This window comes from Erpetoichthys calabaricus, chromosome 1 (genome assembly GCF_900747795.2).
Source record: "Erpetoichthys calabaricus chromosome 1, fErpCal1.3, whole genome shotgun sequence".
Classification (NCBI taxonomy): domain Eukaryota; kingdom Metazoa; phylum Chordata; class Cladistia; order Polypteriformes; family Polypteridae; genus Erpetoichthys; species Erpetoichthys calabaricus.
The window spans coordinates 247518559-247546066 of record NC_041394.2 but is presented as its reverse complement, the minus strand read 5'-3'; the positions used below and the strand labels follow the sequence as shown (position 1 = coordinate 247546066).

Sequence of the window (27508 nt, the reverse complement as noted above, 5' to 3'; positions counted from 1 at the left end):
AAAATATCCCCCAACACCATTAAACCTCTACCACCAACCTGAACTGTTGATACAATGCAAGATGGATCCATGGTTTCATGTTGTTGATGCCAAATTCCGACCCTACCATCCGAATGTTGCAACAGAAATCAAGACTCATCAGACCAGGCAACATTTTCCCAGTCTTCTATTGTCCAACTTAGCTTGTACGAATTGTAGCCTCAGCTGCATGCTCTTAGCTGACACGAGTGACACCCAGTGTTGGTCTCCAGCTGCTGTAGCCCATCTGCTCTCAAGGTTCAATGTGTTGTGCAATTCACAGATGCTCTTCTGCTTACCTCGTTGTAACAAGTGGTTATTTAAGTTACTGTTGCCTTTCTATCAGATCGAACCAGTCTGGTCATTCTCCTCTGACCTCTAGCTTCAACATTCACTTTTTCGGACCATTCTGTGCAAATCCTAGAGATGGGTTGTGTGTAAAAAAACCCAGTAGATTTGCACTTTCTGAAATACTCCAACCAGCCCTGTCTGGCACCAACAACCATGCCACATTCAGCGTCACTTAAATCACTTTTCTTCCCCATTCTGATGCTTGGTTTGAACTTCAGCAGGTAGTTTTAACAATGTCTACATGCCTAAATGCATTAAAATCCTGCCACGTGATTGGTTGATTAGATATTTTTATTGCCATAATTATAATGAGATAACCAAACCTTTCTTTTAGTACAGTTTTTTTTCTCTTTCTTTAGGACTTTTAACATTCCGTCCATTTTTTTTTTTTTTTAACACTTCATGGTTCTAGTTAGATTAGGTAGATATTCCAGATTAGCCTTGTGTGAATATGGCGGCATGCACAGGAGGGTTGTTTCTTACTTTGGTCCCAAATGCCATAAACCAGTGAAATATCTGATTATGCTAATACCTCAGTTAACTTTAGTCTGTTATAAGAAACTTTGTTATTGAAGATAGACTTACTACAGGAGAAATATGGACATGTATTGTTTGGACTTTGGGGGTAGGAGGAAAGGGAGGGTGGCTCATGTTATCTGCTGTTTTCTCTCTCATCACTTGCCCACCAATACAGCTACTGCCCCAGTCTTTCATGACACCATTTGCTATCATTTCATTCATTGACTGCTTGTCAAGCCACCAGCTTCACCTCACACTGTTCTCTTTGAGTCAGAGGTAACACTATCTGTGCTTGCTTTTCCCAAGTCCAGGAGTCCATTCAAGCAAGGATGCTTAAGGAGACTCATTTATGGCCATACATCTGGAGTAGTGGATTTTACTTCAGCAGAAACACATCTTAAAGTGATTGCAAGTAGGTGCTGTCTATTTGCACCTCCTCATTCACTCTTGTCATTGGCTCCTTTCATTTGCAGTTCTACCATATGGAATTTCTTTGTTCCAGCTTCTAACCTCTTTATAATCTGCACTCTGGGCAAATTATATTATTTTCAACTTTCCCATGGGCGGAAAGAAAAGGAAGTTAATAAAGGCTCTTCATCTTGCCTTCCCAAATGACTTTAAGATTTTGTACCTTATGAGGAGGACTTCAAGGATGCTTAGGTTGTGACCTCAGTGTTTGGAGTCTTAATAGACCAATATTTTTAGGGCATGTTTTTCACCCTAACAATGCTGGTCACAGACTTTTCTAGGCGGAGTGGTGGCTCTGAGGCTAGGGATCTGCACTGGCAATCGGAAGGTTGCTGGTTCGAATCCCGTAAATGCCAATAGGGACTCCGCTCTGTTGGGCCCTTGAGCAAGGCCCTTAACCTGCAATTGCTGAGCGCTTTGAGTAGTGAGAAAAGCGCTATATAAATGCAAAGAATTATTATTTTTCTCCCAATATGCAGAATTCTTAAAGCCTCTCACAAAACTGTGTCAAGATGGGAAAGAACATTTCCATTCATGCCAGTTTGAATTTCCTTTCTAGACATTCATTAAGACATTTGTACAAGAAATTGGTCCACTACAATTTAATGTCCTCCATTACACCAGTTCTTCAGTTCAATTTTAAGAATACTCCAGTCCTTCATCTTCAACCCCCTTGTGTTCCACAATCTCATCACCACCTCTGACTGTTTTTGTAATGCTCATTTGCCTATTCATGCCACATAGCTTTCTGCCCATGTATAAATAAGTTCTTTTTTGAATCTGCTTATTCATTTCATTATCACAATTTCAACAGCTTTAGGAACCAAAACTTGACAGAGTAACAACCTATCACAGGCCACTCTCACACATATAGGCCCAGTTAAAGATGTCAGTTAACATGATTTGCACGGTTTTGAAAACAGAAGGTTGGATGGATACTCTTATATTGAGCCACCTACCCACAGGGTACACAAGACAGATAAAGATGTGCTATTTATATTGCAGGCTGCAGTTGTATAGCATGAAGCAAAAATGTCTAGAAAGTATTCTCTGTGGTAAGTTGGTTAACTTTTAAAGTGTTTTATCAACTAGAGAGTTCTTTCAAGCAAAGTCCCAAAAATTGTTGCAGAAAGCTCCACAAGTAGATGAGTCCGTCAACCTTCGGCTTGCATAACATAAAGGGCAAATGAAAAATCATGAAATGAAAACATTATAATACAAAAACGCTCTGTAGCAAAAGAAGCTCTGAGAAGCAGAAACGGCAGATGACAAAGTTGCCTTCAAAATTAGGCAGTGTAATGGCAAACAGGTCAGAAATACACAATTCTCAAAAAGAGGTCAAATAATAGCAAATAAAAAATATCCAGTACATGGCAATAGTCAAATGAGAATTCATCTAAAGCCAGCATACACACACAATGTACCAAAAAGGACTGTATGTTTTCTCAGTTTTTATAGGGTTTTTGTAGGCCTTCTCTTTAATAGAGATGAACAGGTGGCTCTGCCTTTTGGGGGAACCACCCACAAAATACAGGTCACATAGTGGTAGAAGTATAGACACACAGAAAAAAAAATAATGCACAAAACTAATTAAAAACACACAATAATACAAACAATTAACATAAATACAAATATTAACACAAACAAATGAATCAAACAAAGTTTAAACACCGGCCATAGCAGGAACCCTGGCTGAAACATAACAAAATGTCCTTGTTAAATTATCCTACCTGTGGCTTTCTGCTTCTTTTCTCCATGATGATTTTTAAGTAAAGTTTATATTTGCTAAACCCAGGTCTTTATTTACAGTTTGAGATCTTCATCTGTTGCATGTGCATTTCATTTGAATGAATTTTGAGCTGCAAAATAAAATACATGCTCATGCCACAATAATAATAGTGTTATTTATACAAATTCATTTGATGAGATCTCATTGCTTTAGAAGAGCAGCTGCCAAGGCCGTTTACAATCATGTGATCAACTTCCATCTTTATTAGTCTTTAAGTCGAGAAAGGAAAATAATAAAGAATGCATTTTGTTTTCTTTATCATTTATTCATCAACTGCTTGGAATGTGACTGACCTTGAGGAAAGTACACATTTTCTCAGCATTTATCAGTATCCATGGACATATTTCCTAGGCACATATTTAAGAGAAAATATTGAATTGAATTGAATTGGGCAGCTGCATTGTCCAAAATGTTGCATTACCTTCATCATCTAGTTTGTTGTCTGTTTTATATCAGGGAAGTCGTAAAACACATACCATTCAAATGTTCTAGATTTATAGTAATCAAATCAATCGAATTTTGATGAAAATGTTCCTGGGGGAGGAAAAAAAAGGTAGTGAAGACTGCTCTTGTGCTCCACTAATATTTTAAAATAAATGTGCCTGTCAATAAGGCTTTAAGCTGTCATGGAAAGCTTGTCTGTCATTCTTGAATGCATTACCTGTTATTCAGTATGCAAAGTACCCCATGGTAATCAAAGACCTCCATTAGTGCTCCATTGTTGTCTGAACACTGACTTTTTACCTTGGTATTACTTGAATGCAGTGCTTACTGTACAATATATTAGTTTTGGAGAATGCAATGGATAAGGAGGCATATCTTAAGTAGAAAATTTGCATCATAAGTGCATTGTCAGTAAACAGGGGTAAAAACCAAAAATGCCTCCAAATAACAGTTTTGGCCCTTAAAACACAAGGGCAGTGACAAAAATTCTCTGTCCCTGAAATTGCCCTTATACATGGTTATGACGCTCTGGCTTTTTTCCCCCTGCTTCTCCCTCTCCTTCCTTTGTGTACTGACTATATATATTGTGGTTGCCTAAGTGAAGGAGGGTCAACAAAAAGTGAAATATTATGGGGAGCCAAAATGGCCCTCTGCGTATACTGATAAGGTCCAACAAAAAGCAACGCTTGTTGGCATGAGAAAAAACCAACAAAAGTAAATACCACATAGTGAAGTGGAGTGGCTATTAAGCATTTCGACTGTGCCAAAGGGTCGTCTGACTCAGAGGTAGTGCTGGGCGGTATACCGGTTCATACTGAAAACCGTTTTTATTTTTGTTATGATATGGATTTTTCTTATATCGCAACACCGGTTTAAATTGCCTAAACGACGTTCGGAACGTGGCGCAGCGGGAAACTGTTCAAGTGGGGACCTTTTTCACTGCTACACCGCTAAACACAGAGGTGTTGCACGGGGGCTCTTTTTCACTGCTACAATACTAAATAGGTGTGGTAGTGTAGGTATTACGCGGTGAAAATGGACAGAGAACATTCCGAAACTGAAACTGAAGCTGTAGCTGACGATAAAGTTGAACATGATGACACAGAAGAACTTTTGCCGAAAAAAAGGAGTCACGTCCATTGCCTGGAGATGCTTTGGTTTAAAAAGGTCAGATGTGGACCATTATGTTCAAATGTGTAAATACTGTTTCTATACTACTGGATAATACTGCAAGCCAAGTTGTACTTGTTTTATTTGTTTTCAATAGCCTACAGTGTAATGTACCTGGGTACTGTGTAATAGTGTGACGACATGTTGACTTTATTCTCGACATTTCCACTTTAATCTTGACGCTTATGACAAGAATAAAGTCGACATGCTGACTTTATTCTCGTACTTTGTTATTAAAGTAGAACATCGTAAACTAAACTTCATCGTAAAATGAATATTTAATTTACTAGATTTTCTCAAACCCTGTCATAAGTTATATAGCACATTAAATGCTTTGTGTTAAGTGTTCCCTGAGCTTCTTAAACTGACTTCCTCTGCACTAAGAGGAGGCACCGGCAGCGATCGCCACACAGAATACATTCACTTCATGATATTCCTGCTCTCTGAACATTTAGAATGCTAAGATAAATACAGTAATCCCTCCTCTATCGCGGGGGTTGCGTTCCAGAACCCCCCGCGAAAGGTGAAAATCCGCGAAGTAGAAACCATATGTTCATATGGTTCTTTTTATATATTTTAAGCCCTTATAAACTCTCCCACACTATTATAAACATTTCCCGCACAATTATACAGCATAAACCCTTTGTATTCGCTTAGATATTAGGTAAGATTCGTTGAAATTATGTATGTAAACACAGTTTATATACAGTAAAACCTAAATATTATTTTAAAGATATCGTGCGTCTCCGATATCACATATGTTACAGCCATTACGACAGACAGGCCACCAGCAATAAATACGTACAATGCAAAAAAAATCGTATACAGTAAAATGTGTGTACAGTGACACAAAACTATGTACATGTAATAAGTACTGTACGTAGATAATTAATTATGGTTACTCACCAACAATGACACGACGACTTGTCCAATAACGATGAGTTTAATTTTACTGCACAACAAAGGATAGCGTTACAGCTCTTCTAAAGGAGCCTCTTGTTGTTCTTCTTCCAGCACTCTTCAATCCAAATCCCTAAAGCAGATTCCATCCAGACTACTGCCTTATCACGTCCACTTGCAACTTGTTTTGCGCCCTGGTTAAAGGACACTGCGGCCATAGATCTTATATGCTTTTCCTCCTTTTTAAATAAAAAGAATCGTGGACTCATTGATGCCGTAATGGTGTCCTGCAGCGGTGTAGCTGTTCCCTTCCTTCAACATATCCAAAACTTTTACCTTTTCTGCAATCATTTGCATCTTCTGTAGGCGCTTGGACACGGCCCCTGAAGCAGTAGCAGGAGCATGTTAATGCTGAATGAGTGAGATGAGACTTCCTGGTTAATGCAGCACTCCGTCGCTGAGCCAATCAGCAGCACACAGGAACTTAACTGCGTGCTCTGATTGGGTAGCTTCTCAGCCATCCGCCAATAGCATCTTTTGTATGAAATCAACTGGGCAAACCAACTGAGGAAACAAGTACCAGAAGTAAAAAGACCCATTGTCCGCAGAAACCCGCGAAAAATCCGCGTTATATATTTAGATATGCTTACATATAAAATCTGCGATAGAGTGAAGCCGCGAAAGTCGAAGCGTGATATAGCGAGGGATTACTGTACTTGATATAATTTTCATGATGAAATGCATTAAAGCTTGTATTAATCATGTGGGGGCACAGCGGCGTGGAGGTTGCACTGCTGCCTTGCAGCAAGGGTGTCTCGGGTGTTCCCTGCCTTGCATTTGCATGTTTTTCTGGTGGGTTTACTCGGCGTGTTACAGTTTCCTTTCAAAGTCATGTAGGTTGTGGGGTTTTGTTATGCTATATTGACCCTGCTAGTGTATGTTTTGCTCGTATTCATCCTGCGATGTGCTGGCGACTCGTTCAGGGATGGGCACAACCCTGAATGGATGGCATAATTAAACATGTATAACGAATATATTTTTAAAGTTCTGAACACTCCGTGGGCTAAGTTTATAACTAGTTTTAATTTCACAAAGACATTTATCGTGTGGTGATTGGTTATGTGGAGAAAGAAAAAGGAAGGATAGGAATTGGGGTTTTGGTACGTCAGATAGAGACAGCACGTGTGCAATAAAGAAAGCCCGCTCAGAAGAACATCCATTGAATTCTGTGTTCGTGTCTCCGACCACCAGATCACAAACCCAACATTTACACAATATTTAAGTTAAACCTGTGAGATACCCATTCATACATCCAGTTTTTTGGAGCCTCGTCACATCTGCCATAAAGTTCTCTACACTGAACATACACCTGGTGACCCCTTACTGCGAGGGAGCAGCACTACTGCCTCACTGCTACCGTGCATGTTTAATAACTGCTTTAATGCATTTCATCATGAAAATGATATCAAGTATTTATCTTAGCATTCTAAATTTTCAGAGAGCAGGAATATCATAGAGTGAATGGATTCTGTGCGGTGATCGCTGTCTCCTCTTAGTGCGGAGGAAGTCAGTTTAAGAAGCGCGTAGTGATTAACAACTGGGTCGGGGAACGCAACACAAAGCATTTAATGTGCTGCATGAATTTATGACGGGGTTTGAGAAAATCTAGTAAATTAAACAATGATTTTAGGATGAAGTTTAGTTTATGACATTCTACTTTAATTATAAAGTAAACTATGAGAATAAAGTGGAAATGTCGACTTTATTCTCGACATATAGTTTTGTTTTTTTTTTCTTCACCATGGCCCTAATACGATTCCGTAGAGCTATACCACAAATAGCATTATAAATGCAAGTTGCAGTTTTATTATTTATGCATATACTGTAGCTTAGCTTGAAGCAAGGTCCATATTAATGCAGTTTGCCTAAATGATGGTTCAGTTGGTAAAGATGTCATCACCAAGATTGCACTTGTTTTATTTTATTTTAATTTGGTGAATACTGTGTAATGCACCTGGGCTTGAAGTAATAGTGCAACTATCAGTAATAATACAATTATTTATTTTATTGTTATTATTTATTAGTTTAAATATTATGCAGTTTAATGATGGTAAAGTTGTTTAAAAAGTCACTTTAATGTGTCAGTGGACAGAGATTGTTAACATTAACAGAAAGTGTAGTTGTTTTACAAAAAATATTTACTATTTATTTATTTTCTAAGACATGTTCAGTGCAATACAACTTTTGACAAGCACTTCTGGATAATTTACTAAGTCTAAATGCCTCTTTGGATGGTTGAAAATATGTTGTCAAAATTATAGTTTAAGTTTTTGCAAAATTTGTTCAATAAAAAGGTTCTATATTTTGACTGCATCTGTCATGTAATGTGATTTCTTCTCTTCATTAGTGCCACCCCCTTGAAAACTATTACTTTATGGGGCAATGCAAACCTGTATTAATACTTGTGTGCACATTAAAGTGTTTTTTTTGTACAATGTACAATGCTCTTGACAGTGGAATAGGTTATTCTTAGCCAGTAATTGCAGTGGAAAATGTGGTTAACATCCACTCATGCATGGGAAAAAAATACCATCAAATACCGTGAAACCGAGATAATTTAGAAAAATACCATGATATAGAATTTTGGTCATACCGCCCACCCCTACTCAGAGCTCGTTCTATCAGGTTGTCTCCGCGATAATGATGCCTCCTTCTGGGAGGTTGACCTTTGGAAAGAAGAAAATGACAAGACCATTAGTGGCAGTGTCTCCTCTTGGCCAGGGGTGGTATCACATACCTGGGAAAATCTTAGATTATGATCTTCAGATGCGAATGCTATATATACTGTTCAAAAAAATTAAAGGAACACGTTTTAATCAGAGTATCGCATCAAGTCAATGAAACTTCTGGGATATTGATGTGGTCAGTTAAGTAGCAGAGGGGGTTGTTAATCAGTTTCAGCTGCTTTGGTGTTAATGAAATTAACAACAGGTGCACTAGAGGGGCAACAATGAGACGACCCCCAAAACAGGAATGGTTTAACAGGTGGAGGTCACGGACATTTTTCCCTCCTCATCTTTTCTGATAGTTTTTCATTTGGCTATGGTCAGTGTCACTACTGGTAGCATGAGGCGAAACCTGGACCCTACAGAGGTTGTACAGGTAGTCCAACTTCTCCAGGATGGCACATCAATACGTGCCATTGCCAGAAGGTTTGCTGTGTCTCCCAGCATATTCTCAAGGGCATGGAGGAGATTCTAGGAGACAGGCAGTTACTCTAGGAGAGCTGGAGAGGGCCGTAGAAGATCCCTAACCCATCAGCAGGACCAGCATCTGCTTCTTTGGGAAAGAGGAACAGGATGAGCACTGCCACAGCCCTACATAATGACCTCCAGCAGGCCACTGGTTTGAATGTCTCTGACCAAACAATCCGAAACAGACTTAGTGAGGGTAGCCTGAGGGCCCAACATCCTCCAGTGAGCCCTGTGCTCATTGCCTGGCACCATGGAGCTTGATTAGCATTTGCCATAGAATACCAGAATTGGCAGGTCCACCACTGGCGGCCTTTGCTTTTCACAGATGAGAGCAGGTTCACCCTGAGCACGTGACAGACGTGAAAGGGTCTGGAGAAGCCATGAAGAATGTTATGCTGCCTGTAATATCGTTCAACATGACCGGTTTGGTGGGTCAGTGATGGCCTGGGGAAGCATATCCATGGAGGGATGCACAGACCTCTACAGACTAGACAACGGCACCTTGACTACCATTAGGTATGGGGATGCAATCCTTGGACCCATTGTCAGACCCTATGCTGGTGCAGTGGGTCCTGGGTTCCTCCTGGTGCATGACAATGCCCGGACTCATGTGGTGAGAGTATGCAGGCAATTCCTAGAGGATGAAGGAATTGATACCATTGACTGGCCCCCACACTCGCCTGACCTAAATCCAATAGAACACCTCTGAGATATTATGTTTCGGTCCATCCAACTCCGCCAGGTTGCACCTCAGACTGTCCAGGACCTCAGTGATGTCCTGGTCCAGATCTAGGAGGAGATCCCCCAGGACACCATCCACCGTCTCATTAGGAGCATGTCCCGACGTTGTCAGGCATGCATACAAGCATGTGGGAGTCATACAAACTACTGAGAACGATTCCGAGTTGCTGCAATGAAATTCTGGCAAAATGTACTAGGCTGCCACGTCACTTTTTCACTTTGATTTTCGGGGTGTCTTTGAATTCAGCCCTCTGTAGGTTAATGATCTTCTTTTCCATCAAACGATGTGGCATCCTTTCGTTCCTAACACATTACCCAGTCCATATCAGTATAGTTATCCAGCAGGATTTTTTCCCATTGAGATCTGATGTGTTTTCAAAGTGTTCCTTTAAGTTTTTTGAGCAGTTTATTTGTGCTGTTTATATACACTCTTGTTTGTAAAATGGACTGGTTTGTTGTACAACTGGCCACTGACAAACTTTCTTTAAACACTAAGAAAAATAATTTACCAAGCACTGGAGCATGGGAAGTTACATTGGCTTGAAACTGCACAGATGCTAATAAAATATCTTGAATGTTTTGCAGAATTTGAAGAGCTTTCCCTTAAAGTAGCAGCAGTGCTCCACATAATTTAATCAAAAACAAAGGTATTGGCTGTCAGACAAACATTGGTCAAACATCATATATCTGCTTATTAGGTGAATGCATCTTTAGTCTTTTTTTTGTCGTTTTGTTTTTTTAAATACAGTTTAATTTGAAAGTAGACATTGTCTACACTACTTTTTAAATTCCAGCAACATAACTTTTTGTTGCACTGTATTTGATTGTCAAGGCCGTCTGGGTAAAAATAAAAAGTACTTAAAACTAAATGTTGTCAAAAAAACCTTGGTATTGACAGAATTCGCTCTTTGAAATCAGAAAATGGAACAGACCCTTTTAATTGCTTTGTAAAGGTTATATGCTTGTCTTGCTGAGAGAGCTTCCTAAGTGCCTTCAGCTGAGGTATTCAGGCTATTTATGGACAATCTATTTATTATCATTGGTAAACACTATCATCAGACATCACATTCAAGCTCCCAGGAGCTTTAAATTCATGCTATAGTGCTAGTGTACTGCATTGCAATTTTGCTGTAACTTTACTTTAAAATGGTCGTTTTTTGGTGAACTGTGCTTATAAGGGTTAAAAATCTAACGTCTGTGCATTTGGAATAGCATGCAAAATTGACAAATTATTATTGTATTTTAGGATTTGCATCTGTGAAAGGTGGATACTTACCTCAGTTATAAAAATGTGTGAAACACAGAATGTTGTTATTTCTTCATAAAGCACTTTACCACCATTACTTTGAATTAAATAAAAATGGATTCAGCTATGTGGTGTTTTATATCTAGTATCCAATGTTTCTCTTAGGTTTTTCTCTCCTACCCTTCTTCAAGTAATTTCCAATTAAACCACCTAGATCAAAACTTAGTGACTAAAGAACACTTGTAGAGTTAACTTACTCTTCTTTTCTTTCTCCTTAACTTTGTTTTACTATTATTAATAATTGCATTGGACATAGTGTATGAAAATAAAAGAGTAAGTTTCATTGCATACTGTAGCTTTGAATTTTGGTGACATGAACAACTTATCACACAGCATATTCATCATAAGGGCCTGTTTGAGTACATTTTTCCAATAAAGTAGCAGTACTATTGTAAATAGATTAAGCTGCATCCGCAGAGAATGTCTTGTGAACTAAACATAGTATTTTTATTTTTAAGCAATTATTTTGTGAAATGCAGATGTAAATTACAAATGTCTACTTATACAACCGTCTGCATAAGTAGATCCTGCAGTGTATACTTCTGCCTTCAAGCCTGTTTGATTTACTGAGATCTTCATTCTAGGTGTGATTTAATTTTATGTGGTTATTTATTTGGCTTCATTTTGTGATAATGTATGTGTGTTTATTAAAATCTATTATAAAGGTTTATTGAGTTTTACAAGTAAGATGATGAATGTGATTTGGAAGCCTGCCTCCACTGGGTAAAGAGAGAAGGTTAGTAGCGGGTTTGTTCAGACCTAAGAGTTATGATTGAATTACATATACTGTATATTTCCCATTGTAATGTACTGTAACATTCATAAAATGTTTTTTTTGGGCTCATTATGAGAGCACCCAATGATAGACTACTTACTCATCCAGGAGTTGTTCTGACTAAGTGTCCAGTGGTCCTGGGAAAGGAACTGGCTTCCCACGTACTTGAACTGAGTAAATGGGTTAGGACATTGGTGGAGGGTGGTTCACACTCAAACGCCCAAGAAAATATTCTTCTGGATACTCAGTTGTACAGAAGGAAGGTCTTGTTTTAAAAGTAACTGTTTATAACCACATAAGTGAGCTTTCCTTATACAGTATTGTATAGATTAACAATAATAATAATTCTTTACTTAATGCTTTTCTCACTACTGAAAGCACCACTTCAACCACCCCTAATATATAGCATCTACCTGGATGATGTGACAGCAGCTTTTTTTGTGCCAGTATGCTCACCACACATTGATTATTAAGTGGTGAAGGGTTCTGAGAGATAGTAACTCAATTAGAGACAGGCAGGGAATGATTAGGGGGCCAGAATGACTAGGTTATGGTAGGCAATTTAGCCTCGACATCGGGATACACCCAGCTCTTTACAAAGGATGCCCAGGGATCTTCTATGGCCACAGAGAGTAAGGACCTCAATTTTACGTCTCATCTGAAGGATAGTGCCACGTTTTCAGCACAGTGTCACCATCATTGCACTGTGGCACTGGGATCCACACACAGACCATAGGGTAAGTGCCCCCCACTGGCCTCACCAACACCTCTTCCAGCAGCAGTCCAAGCTTTTCCTGGTTGATCTCCCATCCAAGTACTTGCCAGGCCCAAACACGCTTATCTTCAGGTGGATGATTTGTTCTAAAGTACATGTGGTATGGCTGCTGGCTAGATTAGTACATTTCTTTCAGCTTTTAATTAGTTAACATGGTAGTTACTCCTCTAGACGGTCTAGAATAGAACAGGTTGGCATTTTATAGCTGTAATCAAAAGATCTCTGCCTGCAGCTACAGGGTTAAACATATTTATTATCATTCAGAAATCAAACTTAACTCTGTGCCCCCTATTCTCTTCAGTTCCAATTATTTTTGGGAAGTGCATTTCCTATGTAGTGAGATGATAGAGACAGCAGTTTTAGTAACAAATTCATATCATGTGCAGTACAGTATTGGAAAAATCAGAGTAAGCATTAAGTAATAACTGCAGAGCTCTCTGTCAGCTACTGTTTTAGCATGCTATGCCGCCTGTGAAGTTGGAAACAGGCAAGTCTAAGGCAGGCGAATCACAGCTTATCGACTGCTGCTCCTCTGTGGAAAATGTCTGTTACATTGATTTATGGTATTTACCCTCCCTGTCCTTTTAAAGAACCCAGGTAAGTCTTGTAGCTGATTTAAGTATTTTTTTTCTATTTTTACTGTAGTTTCTACCTGGTCATGCTTTTCTTGACGCATAACATGCTGGAAATAATTTTAAGTGGAATTTTCCTTTTTCATTTTAGAAGCATGCTGCAATGCTCTTTGTTTTTGTAGACTCCTTCTTCACCTCTTTGGTGTAGCTTACTTATAATCCTCTTGCCGTTGCTGTATTTCCTTTCTGTTTCTGGATTGAACGAAGCACATGTCTATTAAGATATCTCGGCTTGCACAGCCAATGTGCCTTTTGTTTGTTGTTAACACATGTTCTGAAGCCAGACAGAATGCTTTTCTGACTGACACCCAATCTGTTCAAATTACTATGGCGGTTGACTGCTGCTACATTTTGCTGTGCAAGTAGTGAGGAACTGTGCACACAGAGATGCATACAGGGCCAGACCAGCCAGGACACTGTTCATTTCAGGGCTTATGTGTGCTTTTCCGAAGCAGCGAGAGGGCAGAAGAATGAAACCTGTTGGATTTGCAGAAGAGCTGCTACTCCCAGCTTTCCTGGTTCCTCGCGGTGATGCAGGTCTTCCAGATTGTCAGGGAGCTGGTGTCCCCTTCCAGACGAAGAGCAGCTTCAGGAAAGAGAGGTAGGGACCTTTTGCAGAGCTGCACTCTCCCTTAACTTCAGTTAGACAGTACAGTTTATCTGCCTGCCATTTGAAATTACCAGCACCAGCCCAGGTGACTTGTATCTCAGATAATAAAAGATAAGGCAATTTTAAATGAAATGTGCAGTGTTTAAAAACAGCATTGATTCTGTTTGTCAGATTTTGATTTCCATTTTGTTTTTATATTTCATTTATATCATAGAAAGGACCTTTGTTATTCAAGTCTATTTGAAAGGCACCCTTTCCTTCACTTCCTTAGTATTTGAAACGCTTGGTGTTTGTTTATTAAATCCATATGGAAATCAAGACAATGTTGTATACCTGTGGGCATGAAAGAGTTTTTCAGCAAATATTACACTTAGTATTGGTTTTAAACAAAACATGAACTTCCCCAAAATATATATATGTAGATTCTTTTAATATTTTACACCATCTTTTATTTAATGTGTTAATGAAAACAGTGCATCAATATGCAAACATTTAAATGATTTGTTCTAGCAGTTTATCTTATGGCAAATAGACGCTTGGTTTGATAACTTGCATAGCTACCTCAAAGTTTTGTTTTTTTTCTAGTTTTTCACTTATAAGAACATCTGGTATGTTTGCTTTCAGCTTTCCTTTGCATTTCTTTATTTCTCCCTTTTAAGATTATGTAACCTTTACTATTTAGTTTAAAACAAAAAAGTGTGTCTTTTTCCTTTTTCCTATTTTAGACTTTATATGATTACTTGTCTTGCCTTGCCTTTGTTTAACTTTTTATGTTGCACTTTGATATTTACTGCTAATGTAAAGTGCCCCTATAAGTAAAATGCATTATTATTATTATTATTATTATTATTATTATAATATGTGGTTAGTATAAATAGTATTATTTAAGGTGCTGAATTTTTGTATGTCATTGCTTCTTCCTGAGGCTGTGATTGACAAAAATTTGGCCCATGCACCCTGATCCTGGTATTTTAACTGAGATAGAAACAAAAATCTCTAATACTGTCACTGTGATCTCAACAGATGAATTTCACTGAATGAAATACAGCTCTTCAGAGACATGCAACTCTGTGCTTACTTAACATGCTCCATCCCACTCTGTTTTTCAGGTGCTCTGTTTTTATTCCTACATCCCAAAGACACATGTATTGGTTTAACTGATAACTACATATTGTCTCACTAACAATGAGGGTCAGAATGTGAGATTGTGCATTTTAATGAATTGATGCCTATACAGGGATGGTCCTTGCTTTGTATGCAGTGATGCTCACCTAGACTCTGGATTCCTGCTATGCAACAAACAGGTTCAGAAAATGCATTAATGTATAATCATTAAGTTCTTGCTGCCATGACACCCATTACTTATTATGGCAGTCATTCTTGTAAACTCACATAAACCTAATGGAGACAGAACAACTCCATTTCAAGACACTTTTCTGGAATGTTATAAAATACCCTGGAGATACTGTTTGTTAAGAAATGTTTTGCATGTGCCATGAAGCATTCAAATTTAATTTATTACATTGCATTTCCTAAAGGAGAAATGGTAGGGTACTCAGGGGTCTAAATTCAGTTTAATTCAGTTTTATGTAATATAAAGCACACTTCCATTAATGAGCCTTGCACTATACACTATTACTATTACACTATTACAAATACAAAGGATGATACAGTGGTGTAGTGGTTATCGCTGCTGTTTCAAGGAGTGCCTCCTGGGTTCAACTTCTATACCCAGTTGTTGGCTGTGTAAAGTTTGCACATTCTTCTCATACCTGTGTAGGCTTTCCACCTACATTCACAAAATCCAGGCTAGTTTGGTTGAATGGTGATTTCACTCTGTTTCTGTATAACTTGTGTTGGTGTGTGTATGTCAGTAGGCCCTGCATTCGACTGGCACACTGAATTATGCTAAGTGCTGGCAAGATTGGCTCTACTAACACAATGGCCCTGAATTAAAAATTAAGTTAAGCAGGTTTCAAAACATTGTGTGTGTGTATGTGTATGTATGTATATATACAGTATATACAGTTGTGCTTGAAAGTTTGTGAACCCTTTAGAATTTTCTATATTTCTGCATAAATATGACCTAAAACATCATCAGATTTTCACTCAAGTCCTAAAAGTAGATAAAGAGAAACCAGCTAAACAAATGAGACAAAAATATTATACTTGGTCATTTATTTATTGAGGAAAATGATCGAATATTAAATATTTGTGAGTGGCAAAAGTATGTGAACCTCTAGGATTAGCAGTTAGTTTGAAGGTGAAATTTGAGTCAGGTGTTTTCAATCAGTGGGATGACAATCAGGTGTTAGTGGGCACCCTGTGTTATTTAAAGAACAGGGATCTATCAAAGTCTGCTCTTCACAACACATGTTTGTGGAAGTGTATCATGGCACGAACAAAGGAGATTTCTGAGGACCTCAGAAAAAGAGTTGTTGATACTCATCAGGCTGGAAAAGGTTACAAAACCATCTCTAAAGAGTTTGGACTCCACCAATCCACAGTCAGGCAGATTGTGTACAAATGGAGGAAATTCAAGATCATTGTTACCATCCCCAGGAGTGGTCGACCAACAGAGATCACTCCAAGAGCAGGCGTGTAATAGTTGGCGAGGTCACAAAGGACCCCAGGGCAAGCAACTGAAGGCCTCTCTCACATTGGCTAATGTTCGTGTTCATGAGTCCACCATCAGGAGAACACTGAACAGTAATGGTGTGCATGACAGGGTTGCAAGGAGAAAGCCACTGCTCTTCAAAAAAAACATTGCTGCTTGTCTGCAGTTTGCTAAAGATCACGTGGACAAACCAGAAGGCTATTGGAAGAATGTTTTGTGGACGGATGAGACCTAAATAGAACTTTTTGGTTTAAATGATAAGCGTTATGTTTGGAGAAAGGAAAACACTGCGTTCCAGTATAAGAACCTTATCCCATCTGTGAAACATGGTGGTGGTAGTATCATGGTTTGGGCCTGTTTTGCTGCATCTGGCCCAGGATGGCTTGCCTTCATTGATGGAACAATGAATTCTGAATTATATCAGAGAATTCTAAAGGAAAATGTCAGGACATCTGTCCATGAACTGAATCTCAAGAGAAGGTGGGTCATGCAGCAAGACAACGACCCTAAGCACACAAGTCGTTCTACCAAAGAATGGTTAAAGAAGAATAAAGTTAACTAGCCAACCCGCGGCGTACCATACGCCGCATAATCGGGCCGCTTTTTTAATGATTTTTAAGCACAGGGAGAAAATTAACATTTAAAAAATCGGCAATGTAATAATAAATCACCAAGAAAAGTAACATTTCATGTGCCCACCCCCAACTCGTCACCTGTGTCGTTTTCCTCTTTGCACAGTCCACATGCACCTGTGAGTCACGTAGACTTTTCATTTTTGTTTGCGGTTCCGGCTGCTTTTCTATATATAATCCACCAAGTCACCCGACCATTGTAGTTCTTCGGGGGTGGGGGGGGGGGGGGGGGGGATGGGGATGTGTACAAAGGGCAGGGACGTAATCAGTGCGAGCGTATGACCCACTGGCCATGTTTTTGAAAGTTTGGCCCTGTACCTTATTAATTGTCATCACAAAGGCAAATCTAACAGGAAATTGTCTTCGTGTTAAAGTAAAAGGCAAATTATCCGCGACAAACAAACTGTTTTACACGCTGCATACCAACCCGCGGCGTGGTATACGCCGCATAATCATGCCACTTTTTTAATGTTTTTTAAGCAGAGGGAAAAAAATGAACATTTCCAAAATCCGTAACGCTGCTTTCAGTAAGTACAATGCACACGCGTTTAATTTGTCGGCCACTTTTTGCCAGCCGTCTTTTCTGGTTTGGGCTGCTTTTACAGTGTTACCGCTTGTGCATATTAAATATTGAAATCCTTCGAGTCACTAATTAACTAACTAACAAGCTTGTGTGAAAAAAATCCGCCCGTTCTTTCATCATTTTGTTGCAGCCTATCAAAGACTTGCTGATCATGTTTTCTAGACTCAATATACATTGGCTTTTCACTCAGCGCGAGGGCGCGCATTCATCTCGGATTATTACATCCAGCTAGTCTGCTAGACTAATCTGCTACACGGCTGCGTTTGAAAAACCGACTTATCCCGGATGAGTTTCACCGGCATTAATGATTAGGAATCTGGTTGGAACAAAACCCTGCATCTACAGGGGTTTACCAGGACCGAGTTTGGGAAACACTGCTGAACACAGACGAAACCGACTCAGGTGAGGAGTGGGGGCGGGCAAAGTAGTTGCAGCTATTGATTATTCAGTGTTGTTTGCCTGGGTGTCTGATCTGCATTGACTGACATGGCTATTTTCTGTGTATCCCATGGTTGTCTTCCGGCAGTGTGAATGCCTCGAGTCCTTGTGTGGTGAGGTGTTGCAGTTTGTGGCCACCTCGCCGATGTTATCCCAATGTTGGCAAACAAAGCCAACAGCCATGTTGCGAAGTTTGAGAGCAACAGTTTCGTCAATGACATTTTTCCAAAAAAACCCGACTGATAGAAACAGACAGTTACCTGATGCAGGAATTTCTATAACATTGAAAGAAGTGTTGTTTCCATGAAATACATTTGAAGCCGTAGCCATGGAGGGCAAAAGAACAGTCAACATGGCTCACAGCTGGATTTGGACAGCAGCACAGACCAAAGCGAGTATGTGTTTGATGAGCTGTTCGAGTTGGCGGAGGGGTAGAGTTTCTGGGCGGGGCTTCGTTGTTTGTTTCCCATGGTTTTCGATGGTGGATGTGGTCGGGTGTCGTAACCCAAACAAATAATGAAAAGTCAACGTGGCTCAGAGGTGCATGTGGACTCCTAGCACAGACGAAAGGGACTAACTGGGTGGTCGGTGAGTTTTTGCGTCCGGGCACATGAGCAGGCAGTGTGAATGCCTAGAGAGCGAGGGTAAATGCGGGCCGGGGGAAAATGGAGTGTTGGTGGGTGGGGAAACGTCTTCCGTGTTCCTGCAGGACCATCTAAGAAGACGCATGTTTGTCGCGGATGCAAATTGCTGTATGTAGCATGTAAAACAGTTTGCTATGGTGCATGCGGTCGTGCGTCGTAACCGAAAAGTCAACGTGGCTCAGAGGTGCATGTGTACTGTAGGACAGATGAACATAAATGACGGCGTTTTTTCCGAGTCGTCGCGTCCGAGTTGGTGGGCATGGCTCCTTCCTGCGTGCGCCATGGGCATCTTACTTGTCGGCGGCGTAGTGAATCCACGCCCCTTCCAGCGTGCTTTCCATGGGTGGCTACTTGTCGGCGGCTTAGTGAATTATATATATATATAGATATTTTGGAATGGCCAAGTCAAATTCCTGACCTTAATCCAATCGAAATGTTGTGGAAGGACCTGAAGTGAGCAGTTGATTTGAGGAAACCCACCAACATCCCAGAGTTGAAGCTGTTCTGTACGGAGGAATGGGCTAAAATTCCTCCAAGCCGGTGTGCAGGACTGATCAACAGTTACTGGAAACGTTTGCTGCAATGGGGAGTCACACCAGATACTGAAAGCAAAGGTTCACATACTTTTGCCACTATGACCAAGTATAATATTTTTGTCTCATTTGTTTAACTGGTTTCTCTTTATCTACTTTTTGGACTTGAGTGAAAATCTGATGATGTTTTAGGTCATATTTATGCAGAAATATAGAAAATTCTAAAGGGTTCACAAACTTTAATGCACAACTGTATATATATATATATATATATAAATATATATATATATATATATATATATATATATATATATAATATGCACAGTGGCATGCAAAAGTTTGAGCATTCTTGCTTAAAATGTCTCTTGCTGTGAGTAGTTAAGTGAGCTGAAGATTTAAATGATCACCAAAAGGCATAAAGATGACATTTTTTTTATTTTAAGCAAGATTACATTTTTATTTCCATGCAAAAGTTTGGGCACCCAACATGATCAGCACTTAGTAACACTCCCATTAGCAAGTATCACAGCTTTTTTGTAGCCAGCTAAGAGTCTTTCATTTCTTACTTGGGGTATGTTTTCCCATTCATCCTTGCAAAAGGCGTCTAAGTCTGCAAGATTCTGGAGCCGTCTTGCATGAACTGCTCTTTTGAGATCTATCTACAGATTTTCAATGATGTTTAGTTTGGGGGACTGTAAGTACCATGGCAAAACCATCAGCTTGTGCCTCTTGAGGTATTACATTATATATTTTGGCCTGTGTTTTGGATCATTATGTTGTTTTAGGACCCATCCTCCTTTTAACTTCACGTTTTTTACAGATGGTTTGATGTTTCCTTCCAGAATTTGATTGGTATTTACTTGAATCCATTCTTCCTTCTACCAATGACAGGTTCCCTGCGCCAATGGCTACAACACAAGCCCAAAGCATGATTGATCCACCCCCAATGCCTAATAGTTGGAGAGGTGTGCTTTTCCTTGAATTCTGCATCCTTTTTCTCCAAACATACCTTTGCACATTGTGGCCAAGAAGTTCTATTTTGATTTCATCAGACCACAGGACTTGTTTCCAAAATGCATTAGGCTTGTTAAGATGTTCATTTGCAAACTTCAGACTCTGAATTTTGTGGCTAGGATAAAGGAAAGGTTTTCTTCTGCTGACTTTACCGTGAATGTCTGCTACATCTTCCTGAAGGTCTTTTGCAGTCACATGCAATCCAATGAGCAGTTCTTTCAGAATGTTTTCTTGATCTTCCAGACCTCAACTTGATCTCCACCATTCCTGTTAACTGTCATTTGTTATTAATATTATGAATGCTTTGCTATCTTCTTGTTGCCTTCTCCTTAGTTTGGGTCAATTATTTTATTTTTCAGAGTGCTAGACAGCTGCTTAGAGGAGCCCATGGCTGCTGATTGTTGGGAGAAGGTTTGAGGAGTCAGAGAATGTATACAGCTTTGCAATTTGAATCACCTGGGGTTTCCTAATAATGACTGTGAACATGCCATAGACCTAAACAAGCTAATTAAGCCCTGAGACCTCAAATATCTTGGGGTGCCCACACTTTTGCATAGTGCTCCTTTCCTTTTTTCACTGTACAATTGTACAAAATAAAAACAGGACACTAATCTTGAATACAGTACTGAAAAGTAATGTGTCATTTTTAACTTTATGCCTTTTGCTGATCAGTTCATCTTCTATTCATTTAACTATTCATAGTAACAGACATTGTAAGAAAGAGTGCCCACACTTTTTAGATATTGTTGTTCTTGAAGACTTTCCTGATAGCAAGGGCATTTGAATGTTTTAATCAACAGGCTTGAGACTGAAGTATAACCAACTCTGATAGTGATGGATCAAAGTCTAGAACATGCAGTATGCACTTCTGACAATGTTCTATATGATGCCTAAATCTCAACTTGCACTGTTTTGAGTAGCATTGTATACCATCTTTCTGACAAATATTCTGCCAAAGTTGCTGTTCAGAATACTCCAAATACAGTGGTACCTTGAGATACGAGTTTAATTCGTTCCGTGACCGAGCTCGTAAGTCAAAATGCTCATATCTCAAATCAATTTTCCCCATTGATATTAATTGAAATGAGATTAATTCGTGCCAGCCCCCAAAAAACCACCCCAATTTTTTGTTAAATGTTTTTAATATAAGAAAAATGTATTTATAATGAACAAATATTGTATACAAACAAAATAAAACCTAATACATAAAAGAGAATCTCAAGAAATAAACAGAAGTTGGTGAAGCCGATTAGCATATTGTAATGTTTTTTTCTTTCACTTTTGCTTAACTTAATTTTTTTCTTCACTAGTTTTTTTTCTTTTTTGCCACGCTTTCCTCACTTTCATTCTCAAGGCGATTCAATAGAAACCTATCCAAGGAGCTTTGTTTAGTCCTTCCCTTTGCAATGTTTCTGAAATGAGTTAGGCAAGTGTCATTAAATAGCGCCGCTGCACGATCAGTTGCAATTTTTTCAGGGTTTCTTTTCAATAAAGTCAAGTGTTAGGCAAGTGTCATTAAATAGCGCCGCTGCATGATCAGTTGTAACTTTTTCAGGATTTCTTTTCAATAAAGTCAAGTGTAAGGCAAGTGTCATTAAATAGAGCAGCTGCACGATCAGTTACAATTTTTTCAGGGTGTTTCTTTTCAATAAATTCAAGCGTTAGGCAAGTGTCATTAAATAGATCCGCTGCACGATCAGTTGTAACTTTTTCAGGGTTCCTTTTCAATAAAGTCAAGCGTTAGGCAAGTGTCATTAAATAGCGCCGCTGCACGATCAGTTGCAACTTTTTCAGGGTGTTTCTTTTCTTTAAAGTTTGAAAATTTTTCCCACATTGCAAACACTTCCTTTACCTCACTTTATGAGGTAACCTCCTCTGCGATACCGATCTCCTGCAGAACCTCCGTATGTTGCCGCGTCTGTCATTCCATCAACTCCTCCGTCGTCAGTTCCTCGGAATGTGCGGCGACAAGCTCTTTGATGGCTCGTATTTCGAATTTTGGCTAGTAACTCAAGGCAAAAAATCGACCTAGTGACGGCTCGTATCTCAAAAAACTCGTACGTTGGGGCACTTGTATCTCAAGGTACCACTGTAGTTGGTTGCTGCGCTTCACAGTCATTTAATGTAATTATGAATGTGGATTCTTTTATAAAAAAAAAACTCAGTGCTAAAACATTTGCAGTTATTTCACATTGTAACAGAGGTTTCCAGTGTTTCATAAGATAAGTAGCACAGAACCTTACAGCCTTACACTTTGAATTTGTGTTGTGAATGGCATGGCCACATAGTGAAATATTATAAAGGAATTGTAGAGCATTTTTTTACATAAATCAGGCTTGTACAATGAATACATTATTAGATACTTTATTACCTACATAACAAATTATTTGTTTGAGCACGTTTATTCTGTTTTTGTGTAGGTGGAAATCTTATTATTTTGTATCTTTTATCTTCCATCCATTCATTTGCTAAACCTGCTTTATTTATTTTAGAGTTGCTGGATAGCATAGGGTACAAGTGGGAAACAAACTTTGGATGTGACGAGAGCCCATCAGAGGGCATAAATTTAGATTCAGCACAGCTGTGCCCGATTGACAAGCATAATGCAGGCGCAAATATAAAGTAGTTCAGTGGTGCAACAATGTGCTGTGATATCTCTGTTCCTAAGTCCAACACAGTTGTTTTTGACCTATGTAGTATACCTGATATAGAAACATTAATCTTCATTTCTTTCCTATATTAACCAGAAACACTTGAATCTGATTAGATGTTACTTTTCTGAGACTATTAATACATAAATCAACAGCACACCTAAATTGTCATCACTTATAACTTGTGATTATAACATTTTTTTCAACTTCCTTTGTAATACTTAGTGTAAAAATGTATTATGATGAATGAATTACCATAATTTTGTAAAAAAAATTTTTTGGAAATTGGATGACTTCAGGGATGACTTGTTTTTTTAATACTATAACCCTGGCATATATTCAGTCTGAGTCAGCATTATTGAAGCAAATATATAATATTGATGATATTATTTTGTTTTTTCTCTTGCAATCTGAAATGATTGCTGCAGGTCTAATGCATTTTAGTCAGATTTCTATCACTTTTTTAGCTAGCTCAGCTGTTTTTGTGAGGAGTATGCCAGAGGCCATATTCTTACAGAGCTGGAGTTTCTTATATCATATTAATTTGTTTTTTGCTCCTACAAATTTCTTAATCAGAAGTCAGTTCCTAACTGTTTTCACCATTGTCTTTATTTCTTTTTTATGTGTACCCAGCCATACTCTGTATTGTATTAACTCTATTACTCTGAAGTAAAATAGCAACAATTTGTGTTTATTTTATTATTCATGTTAGTAAATTAGTTGTCTTAAATCTGATAATGAGAACACTATTGTACCTTTCTCTATATTGCTGTAAATCTGTCTGCTTTTCTTTAATTTTATTCTTTTGTTATTTAGAAATGCAAACTAGATAGAATCAATTAAGTGAGAAAATTTTACCATGAAGTTAAACTATCAAAATGAACAAGTGCATGTAAAAAGGACAGAGGAGAATTTGGTGTACTTAAACCTCTGCCTCTTGACTCCAACTTTCCAAGGCAAGGCAGAGCGGTCCTCTTTAAATGGAATCCTTGGAGTTCTTCCAGTATCTGCCACACAGTCGGATGGAAGTTCTTCGGTGTCAGGCGAAAGTCTCTAGAAGGCTGGAATGGTTCCTCCCTGCAACTCCCCCTGGGAGTAGACATGGTATACAACAGAGGTGTAGCACGGGACTACACTTCCCAGCATGCCTGTGGATTGTAAATGAGGGGCAGTGACACAAGAATGCTTTGGGGGAGTATAGACTCCAGAAAGGTCAATTTCTCTGATCCCTTCATCCCTCTGGCCTTCCTTCCTGGCCGAGGATCAGTGGTTGAACTTGGAGGGATGCCAGACAATCCCTGACATCACTTACAATGGACACTTAATGCATCGTAGAGTGATTTCCTTGGGCAATGGGAAACTTGTTAGAATTCACCAAAAAACAGAGGTATCGAAATGAAAACAGCATGACTCAAGGAAAAGTTTTTCAATGGGTAGAAAGGTTTAAAGCGGGATAAACAAGTGTAACCAGCGAAGCTTGATCTAGTCGACCATCATCATTATACACAGAAGCCCAAATCAAAATTGCAAATATCTTTATCAGAGAAGACCAACGTATTGCATTGTTCGCTGTTGCTGTACAGTTGGATATCAGCTGTGTATCTACACATGATACAGTGCATGATGACTTGGGATACTGAAAAGTTTGCGCAAGATGGGTAACCAAACAACTTATTGATCTGCATAAGCCAACATCCTTTGGTGAATTTTAGCGGGTTTCACTACCTCTGCCCAAAGAAATGTCACTACTGTGGATTGTTTAACAAAAGTAAATCCTGCAGTGGAGCGGCCGTGATCATTTGACCTTGGCTTCAACTAGACTAATGGCAGGGTGCTGCGCTTACAGTAGTGCGTTCGAACTGCCTGTAAGCCATAGTTGTTGTATTGCATTGTGTGAGCTTCTGTACTTTATGGTTACCATGTAATTTTCAAATTGCCTTTATTTTTCGATTTACCCTTGTATTAAGGCATATTACTAACCTTACAGAGGCAAAGCAAAACCAAGCAGATTAAAGGCTATATCATATTAGATGAACTTTCCAGGAATTTTCAGTTGTAGCCTTCATTTACATAATCTTAGATAGTTGGAGGCAGCTTGTGGCATGGTCCCTTGAAGCTGATTGTCTAATGTGACATACCCAACGATTGAGACCAACTAGTCTGTAACTGGCTATTAATTACGTAGTACATTTTTCTTGCCAAAATGTATGCTGTATGACACCCAGCAACAAACAATAAACACACTACAAATCTTTAAAAAAAAAAAAAAATCCTATTGTTTACTAAGCAGCGATTTCAAATTCCTCTTTATCTTTTCTTTTCGCAATTTCAAACAAGCTCGCTGTCCAAAGTCAAGCAGTGTCCATTTTAATTAAAAGGTCTGATTTCCATAAAGTAGCTTTTCTTAGCATTAGTCTAGTTGCACAGAGTGACTTCTCTGATTACCTTTTTTTAGTTTATTACTCCATTTTCATTAATGTAAAGGCTAATATACCAATTGCCTCTTGTTCACAGATACAACAAGCTTCCTACTCGATGGTCTTTGTTTACTGCAGGTAGTTTGCTGTAAAAGAGAAAAAAGAAAGACTTGAGCTGGCTCAACTACTGTAATACCTTGCGTAAAGGACCACTGCAACTAAATTACCATAAAGCACAGAAAAACGGTCTGATAATATTGGTTTTTGTCATCATCCCTTTTACTGATCACTGATTGAGTCTTTTTTTAGTGAAAATCAAACAATTTCAATTGGCGGTTAAAAAGAAGAGATTGCTGCTGAACACACAGCAGCTGTTAATCTTTTGTAAAGTGCCGCTGTGTCAGGCAACATGCTATTGGCTGTAAGAAAAGGACAAGCACGACTGCTGTAGAAGATTGGCACTTGGCTGGTAAATGTGATATGGGCTGCAATTTTCAGTCATGTTATCTGACATGGCACAGCGACAAGATCAGCAACAAAAAGTCATGTAATGTGACATCAACTTAAACACATCAAAAAATGTAATTAACACTAGAATTACCAGAGCCTACGAAAAAACTCATAAATCCGGCCCACCTTAAATACCTTCGTGCCTCTCCGTCAGCGTCTTTTGTCCTGTAAATGTGCCCATAAGGACAAGCAGCAAGCAGCCTACTATTCCATCCCCCCACCACTGCAGAACGTGCACAAACTTTTCCCAGCTCATGCCTTGATTATCTGGGAGTGAAGTGCTGGAGTGAAAATAATAGATCGTTCTTTGGAACACATGCAATTCATGTGTGTTCTGTTTCTACAATAATCTGTGCAAACACATTGTTAAAACAGAAACATTTTTAGTAATAAATGACAAAATGTAGGTATAAACTATATAATGTGTGAAGTCCAAAGATCACATAAATACTTTCACAAAAGGTTCAAAGACAATACAACAGCTTCCGTGCTGTAGCGGTAAGATTTGCTGACTTGTACTCAAGAGTCCCTGGTTCGATCCTGACTGCCTCCTATATTTACCGTTTTCAGTAGTGAGCTGTTTTTATTGTTAATATTATACAATAAACACATATATTTGGTTTGTGTCTGTAACAGACAGTGTACATTTATAGTACTTGTAAAAGTTAGCTTTTTTTTTTCACTTTCTGTTCTCTCAGTCACAATCACGATACAGTACCCCACCCAGGGATCTGACGGTGTGCATACTAATTCAGCATGAGCAGGAACACTCGATAAAACTGAATAAAAAAAATTCAAGTAACGGTGAGATACGAAGCAGGCAGATTCACCAGCGTTTGTGTGTCAGCTTTTATCCCTCTAGATCAGTGTTTTAGTTTGGGAAAATGGTTCCAAGGTTTTAAGAGAAAATAAGCAGGCAGGAATCAGAGAGGAAAGGTCCAATACTTCAATTGTTTACTTGTTCAAATATAATATCAGTTACATACAATATAATAGCAATATACATGCAGATATAGGAATTGTACTATTGACTTACAGTAATACAGATATATGAATTATACTATACTTACAGTAATATCAAAAGACCCAGAGCCATCATCCTAGACCAGTAGACTGAGGGAGCCCGCGTGTCAGTCTCGTCAGAGGATCAACTCGTGAGCCTGGTCCAATACCGGGCGGTGTGCACGTTCCCCACGGTTGAGCTTCCGAAGAAACTGAGGGCGGAACCTTCCCTTATATACTAATTGAGTGTCCTTGCCCAAAATGGCTTACGTGTAAGCAGTGTATACAGAAGTGATCAGTTTCAGCACACACCCTTCCACGGGACGCGGTATTGTTTTTCTTCTACTTGGCCCTCACTGAGACGGTGCCTAGTATCAGAAGACACACAATAACAAGCGTTGCTTGCAATGAAGCCCCTCGAAGTGAAAAACAAGTACATAGCCTTGACTGTATTCCCATAACATTCTGAAACTCTTTATGAGAAACAAGTTTTTGCACATTCTTTCGCTATCATCCCAGACATTCCAATCTTTGTAGCTGGTTTTGCACTGAAGCGACCAACCCCCCCTCTTACTCCTTTATTTCATCCCTTCTCCTGTTACAGAGAAAACTTTTTTTATTACAATCAGACAGTTTCCAGTTCCATTGTCTCAAAACACCACTGACTTCTACAGTTATTCCCAGTTTCAGATAAAAAGTAACCACATCAGATATG

At 39.0% G+C, this 27508-nt stretch overlaps 1 protein-coding gene across 2 annotated transcripts in view; it reads left to right on the top strand.

The window, feature by feature from the left end:
• The window catches only part of usp6nl (USP6 N-terminal like), a 308470-nt gene that overhangs the window by 84890 nt on the left and 196072 nt on the right, over positions 1-27508 (top strand). Inside the window, exon 1 of one of the 2 annotated variants that reach the window (XM_051935830.1) lies at positions 13659-13743. The exons of the other annotated variant lie outside the window; for it this stretch is intronic. Within the exon in view, the coding sequence (XP_051791790.1) occupies positions 13674-13743 (70 nt within the window). The 5' untranslated portion in view covers positions 13659-13673. Of the gene's footprint in view, positions 1-13658; positions 13744-27508 lie in introns of those variants that run through there. 2 annotated transcript variants of the gene reach the window in all.